General features: G+C 37.3%; 1 protein-coding gene across 1 annotated transcript; it reads left to right on the top strand.

The window, feature by feature from the left end:
* The first annotated feature begins 10,310 nt into the window (after window positions 1-10,310).
* On the top strand, window positions 10,311-10,907 carry LOC103429596 (2-hydroxy-palmitic acid dioxygenase mpo1-like). Its single transcript, XM_008363721.2, has one exon. The coding sequence runs from the start codon at window positions 10,311-10,313 to the stop codon at window positions 10,905-10,907; it is 597 nt and encodes a 198-aa protein (XP_008361943.2).
* Window positions 10,908-11,362: the final 455 nt, after the last annotated feature.

Here is an 11,362-nt window from a genome sequence, read left to right on the forward strand (position 1 = left end):
CTAGCCTCGTGAAGCATCTCGAAAAGTTTTTCATACTGCTCCTGGAGGACCTCATTCTTTATTACTATCTTGTTGTTCTGAGCTTCTAACTCATCGACTTTAGCTTGAAGAGTAACTCTATTTCCTTCCTGCTTTCGTTGCTTCATACTAGGTCCAATGGGGGTGTCATTCTGTGTGCTATGGCTTCTTTCGCTCCCCATGTTGGAGAGAGATGTTTGGCCAAAAGAAAGTGTACGAGTGGTGGAAACCAGCTTAACAAAGATGAAGAGAGTGGGAGTAAGTGTCTTTCCCACAGACGGCGCCAAATGTTGATGCACAAAATCAACGAGGACTTTGGTACAACAGAAAGTGTCAGGTTTGTGACCTTCGCTTAGTTGCTTCGATCACTAATGAAGATAAGTACGTAAATGAATAGGGACAGGGAAGCAAACACAAGATGTACGTGGTTCACCCAGATCGGCTACGTCCACGGAGTAAAGGAGTTCTCATTAATTGTGAAGGGTTTACACAAATACATAGGTTCAAGCTCTCATTTTGTGAGTTCTAGTGAATAGTTTAGTACAAAATGACATTAGAGATTATTGTGGAAGAATGATCCCTATTTATAGAAGAGAGTTTCTAGTTTTGTTCTAACATTGACACGTGTCGTGTTGTGATTGGCTTCTGATGTTGACAATTGTTGCGCTGTGATTGGCTTCTGATGTCGACACGTGTCGCATTGTGATTGGCCTCCTGGTTGAAGGGAAGCTCTTCTGGGTCCTTGACGGTATAACGTTGACCGGTGCTCAGCAGTTTCGGGATTGGTCAAGTATGGTACAAACAAAATTGATCGCTGGATCAAATATGCAAAATTTTTGCCTCAAATTTTAATTAGACCTTTTTTTTTCTATTTAATTTGGTAATTTAATTTGTTTTTGGAATGGTAGAAGGCAATGCTTGCATCTCTTGAAAACTTAAAGACAACCCATAGAAAAATAGACACTACATTGCAGAGGCTGAATTCAAACGTAAAAGCAATACTAGAAAATACAATGCTTTGCAAAATATGAATCCAAATGTAAAACCAGAACCAGAAATGAATACTGCAATGCAGAGTGTAAATTGAAATATATAAGATAAACTAGAAATGGACACTACAATGCAACATCTGAATCCAAATGTAAGAACCAGAACCAGGAAAAAGACACAACAACGCAATGTCTGAATCCACAGCTACGCGAGGTGTGAAGCATAAAAGACGTGTGAGTGATGCATGGGATTGACATGATACAAAATAAAAGAATTTGCATGCTACCAGCTGCAGTGCTACGAGTAAATTTTGTTTCATTGGGGTGTTATAGTGTACCTTAAAATCGCATTGACCTATTTATAATTAAAATAAATTTGATTGATATATTGTGAATATCCTAACATTTTATTGATTTTAATTACCCTAAGGTTTATGTCCCCCTCTGTGATATTATATTTTTTATTTTCTGATGGGTAAGGATTATATCCTCCCAACTAGGTGTAACTTTATTATTTCTGTCCTTAGTTCTCCTTTGATTTATTCATTCCAAAGTGTTGGAAGACTATAATTAAGTAGAGGGACGTTTGTACCTTTTGTGCGGAACCTTTGATCTCAATACTCTCCTATGAACACAAACTAATGCTTTATTCTTGTGTGTCTAGAATCTCGAAGTTCATTGGGTTAGCTAGGGTATGTCAAGTTACCGCTTAGATTTTCGCATCCCAAGACATAGGACTGAGGTGATTGCCCTAGAGACCTAACGATGAATATCAACTATAAACGCTTATGTTTTTTTGGGTTTTTTTCTCAAGTACCACTTGAACTTGTAAGCATATGTGATTATAACACCTCAACTTTTAATTTTTTATTTTTACCGCTTGAACTCTCTTAACTATTGGAATATACCACCTATATTATTGTCCATCTATTTTTCTGTTAAAGCATGTCATGCGCCCCTTTCAATTACTAACCCTTATATGCAAAAAAGGAATCAGCTGTTGTAATGTAATATGTGGATGACCCACATTAATAGTTATTTACTATTCATCTGAAGAAAAATAAGATGGATTACTATTTATGCACAATTCATTCAAAGAAATTTTGTAAAGTAAATAGTGCTGCTACATTATTCTATCGGATGAAAACCTCTAGAAAATGAGGTTCATTCAGTCATTGTAAACACACAATTCAATATGAAAGAGAGAGAAAAGAGAAGAGGAAAGAAGAGAGATGTGGAAGAAATTACCAGTAAAGTGGGCTAAAGAGAGAAGAGAAAAATAGTGAGAGTTATCACTATACTCTTATTATTGTAGATGATGAAAGAAAGTACTACAGCTGCTCCAAGAACGTAGGCACACTTACTGAACCTCGTAAATATTGTCTATTTTTTACTTTATCTTCCACTGCACATATTTTCTCATTTTCACGACACGTTACTAGCACGAGAAGCTCTCATGTCGGTGGAAAGCACAACGTCATAAATCCGGTGAAGTACTACCTACCTGCCTCTCACCTCTGTCAGCTGGAATCTCACAGATAAGAAAGTTCTTTCATTTCATATTTATATCTTCGTGTGACTAATTTTCTATAAGTAAATATACATTTTGGTTATATATCTATCATTATTATTATTGGCAGAAAATTTGACAGCCACAAAAACAGCCTTTAAACTCCAACTTCCTGACCTCGAATTGAGATAATTCCTTCTTGAAAGTTGTTCGTTCGCCCAGTACCCATATCCAAATTTCTAAAAACTCTAACGGTGCCATCGTCAAGGATGTTTGAAACACCAACCTAGTTTCCAATTCCGCAGAAAATTGGACAGCCATCTTATGAGTACCAACACTCCATTTTCAGTAGCTCAGACCGAAACTGTTTCTTCACAAAAGTTGTTTGGTATTTTCTTATCCATATCATACTAACATTTGAGCGAAATTTAAGAGTTTGATCTTTCCATAAGTTGCAGACATTACTCATGACCCCAAAACTTATGGGAACAGTTTTGACTCTTTTGAAACCTATTGGAGGAGGAACACCAATTGGGACTTATTGTTACTATTACTTTCTGGGCAATTAAAAGCACTTAGAGCTGTGAAAATAAAATGAAAAGGATGAAAGACACACCCTGACTCAGAATGTACACTAGGATTCCGAATCGAGCTGTGTTGGCCGAAACCTGGAAGGTGACGAAGCTATAAAGTGTATTGATGTGGAAAATGTGAATAAATTTAAACCTAAAAGTGCATAAGTATAAGATTGCGCTGGTGAGCGGGAATCAACCCATTTCACATGTGATGTTAGAGCATAAGTAAAGTAAAGTAAGATAAGGATTATACCCTCAAAGGTAGCCATCTATATCGAGATTTGCCAAGAATCATCATCGATACGAAAGCTCAGCCACTAAAACATAGAAGGACGAACAACAAGGGTGAGTGGGCCTGAAAATAAAGCTTTGTAAAAACCTTTTTGAAAACACAATAACCCCTTGTCGTAAAACGAGTATAGTTCCCAAAACATACATACTACGTATGGTAAGAAAATACTTACCGTAGCCTGCAACATTACAAGAATTCAATATGGCACCATATTTTGTAAGTAGACACATAACGTCCGTAATCACATGGTCTCACATAAGCAAACATATCATATCGAGTCCTCATCGATACATGCTAACACACAAGTTCATCTAGAGATATTCTGACATGAACAAGACTGGGTGTAACAGTGATATACGCTCTAGTACCACAATCACATGAAGATTGGCGCTATGTGCAGCATATACGAGTCCTAATTGCCTATAGGAATCTAGGACAAGACTGGCACCTACAATGGATCCAAATTGAGCGTACGGTGCGATCTGCACATACACATGAAAGGCTGGCCCTGGTCCGGGCAAGTACTAACACCGGTGCAGCAACGATGAGTAGATAACACAATTATAATCATGCCACAGTGATTCGATAATTCTAGTTGACATAACAGTATTCATAGCCGTAAGTTTAGCTAAGGCATCCCGTAGGATTTATAATGATTTCCTAATACTTATCGTTATGTCATTTTCTATAAATGTTAATTTAATTACGGCAGTCATATAGAAAATTCATTATTAGATGTTTATATGGAAACTAAATAAATATATGTACATATCAAAGAAAAGGCCCACTCACAGATCATGTCGTCGAGTCGAACCCGCCTTGATGTATTGAGAGTCTTTGCGATGCGTTTCGCCTAAAATTGAAACCATTTATGTAAATACATAACGTACTAACGTATAAACGCGTTTTCGTACAATGTATGACTAATAAAGAAACTATTTTAAAACGGTCGAATTTCAAAAAACGGATGGCGGATTCAGATTTGGCATGTTGAGAAACCTAAAGAGGGACCTCGGGTTCCTCCACGCACGCATGCGCAGAGCATAAGGGAGCTACCCACGCTCACCCACACGCCGCGAGTACCACGATACCCACATTCCTCATGAAGACCTACGTTTTGCAGGTTGAACCCCCAACTTCCAGACCTCATATCGAGGTCGATTGTCCACCAACATCAATGATACCAAAACCTAAATGAAGCTAGAAGTGTAGGGAATAGGTCTATATCCATTTGAGGCCATGTTATAGTCGGAGTTCGCTAGATAAGTGATCTGAAGGTGACCAAATGGTTATGGGGTTCTTGCTAGAAATATGGAGAGTTTATTCCCAACTTTCAGAGCTAATTTCTAGTTCGATAGTTAACCAAACTCGATGATTCAAGAGCCAAAAATGTAGTTAGAAATGTGGAGAAGAGAGTCATACCCTTAAGAGGAAAAGCGAAGATCAGAGTTGGCCAGAAAAATGGCTAGAAAGTGGCCAAACGACCACGGATTGTAAATTTCCAGAAATGAACAGTGACTTTCCTTTGTGTTTTCCGAGTTCCTACACCACCAAAACCATCCAAAACATACCAATCATAAGCCTAGACATGATCTACAATGATAGGGACCAATTGCGAGGCTTACCTTGTCTAGAAATGGCGAGAATTCACCGAAGAAAAGTGATGCACAGTGATGGTACTGTGCAACGCGGGGAAGTAGTTTTAAAGGTGGTTTTCTCCAATATCTAGGCCCAATGGCTCACAATGATTACAAGGGATGATGGTGGGGGTGTTGCCTTGCTGTGGTTGTAGGTGTAGAGAAGTGTGTGTCTCGGCAAATGAGGAGGAGAAAGAGTAGAGGTGAGTGAGAATGAAAGGAGAAGAGGAAAATAGACAGAGAGAGAGAAAGGGAGAAAGAGAGAAAGAGATGTCATGGGACGAGGGAGAAAGAGAGAAAGAGATGTCATGGGACAAAAAAGAACCGCCTAGAAATATGGGGAATCCTACCACGTGTCGTACAACTTCACCTTTGGTGATGGACAGGTATTGCCTTCGGGCAACTATAATACCCCTAGAGAAAGTATAGTATCGAGGAGATTCATGGATTTTCTTTTGATTGATGTTAGCATCGTTTTTTAGCATGGTTTTATTCATACTTGTTTTACGAATGATTTCATGGCATGCTAGAGTTTCAGAAAACTTACTATATGTAGTATTATATATATATATATATATATATATATATATATATATATATATGTTTTCAAAACAAGGGGTTAGTATGTTCAGAAATAAAATGGTTTTTCCTATTATTAGTATTAATAGAAATTATGGTCCACTCACCTTTTATGTTTTACGCCCCCTCAGGACATAGCGACGAAGAGTACGACCCGAGTTTCGAGGCATTTACCTACTAGTGATCTTGCATCTCTCCACTTGAGTATGGATTCCTTTTATGGTCATTGTTACTTGTTGTTTTACTTTTCTCTGGCACTTTCGTTTCATAGTATGCTCTAGACATATTCATGATTGTTGAATACCTCGTTACGTTCATACTTAAACTGAATGCATTAATTATTATTGCTTCTTAATATTGCGTATTCGTGGTGAATGTTGCTTCTTGCATAATTTTTGTATTGCTTGTCCCTTCATATCATCACAGATTTACACACTCATGGCTTTCATCACCCTTCGGTGTTGGCCAGCACGTGCCATCCAGGTGTCTTTTGGATAATTGGGTTGGGGCGTGTCACCTGATATACCAACACCAATAACAATAACAGAAGGGAAGAAAATAGCCTGATATCAAATAATACATCAAAGAATGGATCCTTCGGTTCCATTGGAATTGAAAAGAAAATGGAGAATTGAAAATAATCGAATTCAATTTTTAAATAATTTGAACAAAATTAACAATGACAAGAGCAAACCCTCATAAGAGAAAACCCTGCTCACATCATAAAAATTGAGAATGGAGAAAAAGTATGATGTAATTCTTTGAAAACATACCTGATTCCTTGTTTTTGAAGATCGTCTGGCTTTTCTATTAAATTTTGGCGCTCGTCGTAGTTGCTCGGAGCTCGCCATCGTCGCTCTGGGTGGATGGTGGTTTGAGCGAGAAGGAGAGGTAGTCCGAGAGAGAAAGGGAGAGGAAGAGGTAGTGTGAGCGGGAGGGAGAAGGACGATTGGAGTCCTCGGTCATTGGGAGAAGATGCCGTTAACCTTTGGGCTTCCAAGCGTGAACGAGGTTTGGTTCTATTTTGAAAAAAAAAATTACACGTGTTAAATTCTTGTTGTGCCAAGTAGATTGAGCAGTATGAAAGGTCTTGATTGTTCAGGACTCAAGTATTGTCCTAAAATTATTATGATTGCCTAATGGCTTATTATATTAACACCCCACAAATTGTTGAATAAACTCCACATACGTAATACAACCCACAGTTTGAATATACACCTTACATTTTCTACGTACACCCCACATTTCTCAAATTTTATAACACTCATTTTTAATTTTGCCGAATGATTTCAAACCATTTGAACGTTAGTTTGCCGAATGATTTCAAATTGAATGATTTGAAGATAATCAATACACCTCAATTATTTGCTAAGAATCATCATACAACTCAATATCAATATTAGTCTAATACTTTAATCGGTAAAGGGGGTGAGATCTTATGCTTTGTTAGTCTTATGCAAATAATCAATAAAGCTTCTTATTTGGACAAAAAATGCCGACTGGATTTTTGACAAAAGATGCCGTCTAGGATTTAAGCATATGTGGGTTTGTTTTCAATTCCACCATTAAAACTCATGTCGTCTATTTTTTAATATTAGGTGGTAATTTTAGGTGTTTAATTCTTCATGTAACCCTTGTGATCGCTAAAAGATGAATATGAACATAGAAGCTTAAATAACGCAGTAAAACCAAGATTAAATAATTATTGATGTCTTCAAAATCACTAAAACAATGAAATATATGAAGTCTTACCTCATGTGAAGCTTTCAAAACACCGATTTTGTATTCTATTTGTCAAAAATAATTTTTCTCAATCAACATGTTTGTAGTTTCATTGATTAGGGTTTTATTCAACATTGGAGGGTGGAAAAAAAAAAGTAATACATTAAAAGTGATTTGTGGTGTATTTAGAAATTTTTTATTTTTTTAAACCTAATAAGGTCAAAATTGTCATTGCATGGTAGGATAAATAAGTCATTAATATTAATTTTTAATGTTGGGTGCATTCAGCATTTTGTGGGGCACTAATATAAAAAACCTTGCCTAATTTCAAAGGGATAATGCTTGGGTCCTGTCCAGTCAGGACCACAAGTGTACTGACTACTGACAAAACCCAATAATATAAAGACATCTGTAATTTTAAAACACCCACTATTCTTGAAACCAAACACCTTGAAATCCATAACCAAACACCAACCTAAATTCATAACTGAAAACCAAACTCCAGATTCCCAACCCTTTACACTGCCGGCGCTGACCGATACCCAAACCCTTTTCACCCTCTTTCCTCCATTGAATCTCTCTCTCTCTCTCTCTCTCTCATCAAAGTCTGTAATTCTTTTGAACTTCAAAGTTCCCAACCTCTTGTCTTCCACAAGCTCTAATCTTTCTCTCTCTCACTCTCTCATCAAAGTCTGCAATTCTTTTGAACTTCAAAGTTCCGAACCTCCACAAGCTCTAATCTCTCTCTCTCTCTCTCTCTCTCTCACATCAAAGTCTGCAATTCTTTTCAACTTCAAAGTTCCGAACCACTTGTCTTCCACATGCTCTAATCTCTCTCTCTCTCTCTCTCTTGAACTTCAAAGTTCCGAACCTCCACAAGCTCTAATCTCTCTCTCTCTCTCTCTCTCTCTCTCTCTCTCATCAAAGTCTGCAATTCTTTTGAACTTCAAAGTTCCGAACCTCTTGTCTTCCACAAGCTCTAATCTCTCTCTCTCTCTCACATCAAAGTTTGCAATTCTTTTGAACTTCCAAATTCCAAACCTCTTGTCTTCCACAAGCTCTAATCTCTCTCTCTCTCTCTCTTGCTCTCTCTCTCTCTCTCTCTCTCTCTCTCTCATCAAAGTCTGCAATTCTTTTGAACTTCAAAGTTCCAAACCTCATGTCTTCCACAAGCTCCAATTTCGCGGATTTCCATAACCCAATTTCACCGAGCTCAGACGGTGAGGGATTGAAATGGAAGTCACCGGAGAAGAGAGGGAATGGGAGTGGTCCAGAGTGAGAGTAGTTCGCTAGAGAAGAAACGGAGTGAGGGTTGCTGGATAAAGAAGGGTTGAGGACGAGGACAAAGTGTTTGGTTAGGAGAATAAAGAAGTGTTTGATTGAGTTTAACTTAACAGGTGGAATAATTTTATTGGGCCACATAAGTCATCAGTTTTTTTGGTTACTTTCTAGTGAGTACCCAAGTATCATCCATTTCAGAGAACTGACACGCAGACCACGTGTCCTCACAGAACCATACGCAGAAAACATCAAACATACCCCCACCTCGCCTGATTTCATCTTGCAGCATGTGACAGTTGCAGTGTTGCTGAGAAAGATCCGCGATCCAATTATTAGTATATAAAAATATTAAGAGATCATACACAAACACACACACTAAGGCCACGCACTAATTAAAGACGGAAACAGATCAAATATAACTGAATTATAGTGCTCCTCAGTACTGTGGAGATTTTATTAGGTCAGGTCAATACCTTGCAGTTTAATCTATATAGATCATTCTCAAAGACTGGAAACAAGTTAGATAATTTAACAACTATTAACAGTATGAATTCCACGTCGAACAAATAAGAGACATTGTGTATGTTTGTAAATAGTTTAAATACTTATTATATTGTCACTTGGTTTTATGGTGACTTCAATTTCTTTATGATATTTGATCAAGCAGGTTATTCCATGTGTGAACCCTAACATTCTCTACGCCACCTATTTTCTGATATCCATGTAGTTGGCTTGAAAATTCACTCATGTGAGAAGATGTGTTGAGAGTATGAACCCTTCGTAAAATTTGCCAAATAATTTTATAAGATACCTCAAATTCTTCAAAATATATTAATGTTATGGGATACTTCAAATTCTTCAACAATATTAAACCATATGATGCATTGTAAAACAATTACTTAAAGAAAGCTCAAAGTACAAGCCTAACATAGTGGCGGAGCTACTAAGGGACCTGGTGCCTGGTCCATATTGCCTTTTTTTCTTCTTGCTATTATAACAGATTATGCTGCTGCATATCAATCTAATAGTTTTGAAATTTAAGTATGTTCTTAATTCGAACTCTTTTCTGTTCCAGGTTAGACCTCATTTTTCTCTTCATCCCTCTTATTGCGGCGTAGTCTTTATTTGCCCTCCCTATTCTATCTTTTCTTTGGTTTTAACTTTTTTTTTTTATAAAAAAAATTGTTAAAATTCTTGCTTACTTTTTACCTCATATTCTGATTTTTTTTATTTGTGCAATGTTTTAGTTCTCTCTATTGCATTAATGGTCTTTCATTTTTTATGCAAATTACTTCAATCTCACATGTACTGAGTTGAAATTACCTATGTATGTAAGAAGTCCTCCCACATAACACATCCTGGCTCCACCACTACTAACATATCCTTTTACCGTATTAATATGAAAGATGATAAACGAAGAAGGTGAAGATACAAAGAGAGTAGAAAGAAGTTAGAGAGAAGGAGGGTATTGTATTACAGTAGAAATCTTAATACATACGTACTTGCCTACGTACTAACAAATCATCAAATGACAAGTGTCATAATCTTGACCTTCCATACTCTAGCGCCTACCAGGAACTTTCCACAACTTTAATTTCAGGCTCCATTTTATATCCAATTGAATTCATTTTCTTTCAGTCTAGTTTTCCTACATTAGTTACACTTTTATCCAACAAAAAGTAATTTAACTTTGTAAGGAAAATTTCCATGGGGAGGACTGGATTGTTTGATCTTGAAACGCACTTCGCCATCTATGGAGCATATCACAGCAACCCAGTTAACCTTTTGCTACGTACTTTCTTAGTGTGGCCCTTAGTCTTCGCTGTTGCTGTTCTTCTCCACTTCACACCTTCCCTCTATAATTTCCCATCTGGGTTAAACAATCACGGTTTCGAATTGAATGTGGGGTTGGTTTTGACTTTGATGTATGCCATCTTTTATGTCAAACTGGACGAGAAAGCTGGGTCCTTGGCAGCTTTGCTATTGTTTCTCACATGGGTTGGAGCCAGTGTTCTTGCTAGTGGGCTAGGGTTTGGTAGGTCATGGAAGCTTGTTCTGGCTGTTCAGGTTTTCTGCTGGCCTGCACTGCTCATAGGCCATGGCGTTTTTGAGAAAAGATTACCAGGTATTGCAGACAGCTTTGTTGAAGGATTTCTGATGGGGCCATACTTTGTGTTGCTTGAGTTTCTTCAATCAGCCTTTAGCTATGAACCGTATCCGGGGTTTAATAAAAGCGTGAAAGAAAAGATTGAAGCTGATATCAAAGCGTGGAAGGCGATCAAGAATCAAAAGAAACTCTCCTGATTAGCCTAATTAAATGTAGTGAGATGTTTTACCAAAAAATATAAAATGCATTGAGATGAATTTATTTTTGTGTCAAGTGTATCGAATTTGCACCAATTATGCTTTATGAACCTTATGAATGTACTCTTTTCGTGTTTATAATTATTTTTTTAAAGAAAACCTCAGGAAATTTGATTGATAACGAAAAAAGCAGTTACATTTAGTCACGGGGACATAAACCAAATACCTCATAATGTAAGAAAAAAAGGAGAAAAAAGAACATAAAAAAGAAGGGAGACATAAACCTTACTCCTCTAGAAACGAAAACAAAAAGAGATGCAAGGAAGAGAGGGGGGACATGAGACCTAACCTCTCTAAAAGGTCTAAACCCGTAAAACAAGCCGAACAGCACCACAAGGTTAGGAAAAAAACTAGAAAGTGAGACAAACCTGTATGCTGAGGTACACATTAATTTG

The sequence above is a fragment of the Malus domestica genome, chromosome 10 (genome assembly GCF_042453785.1).
Source record: "Malus domestica chromosome 10, GDT2T_hap1".
NCBI classification, from domain to species: Eukaryota; Viridiplantae; Streptophyta; class Magnoliopsida; order Rosales; family Rosaceae; genus Malus; species Malus domestica.

Bases quoted from the DNA above. Each gene is read 5' to 3' on its own strand.
- LOC103429596 (XM_008363721.2), top strand. From the start codon at position 10,311: ATGGGGAGGACTGGATTGTTTGATCTTGAAACGCACTTCGCCATCTAT.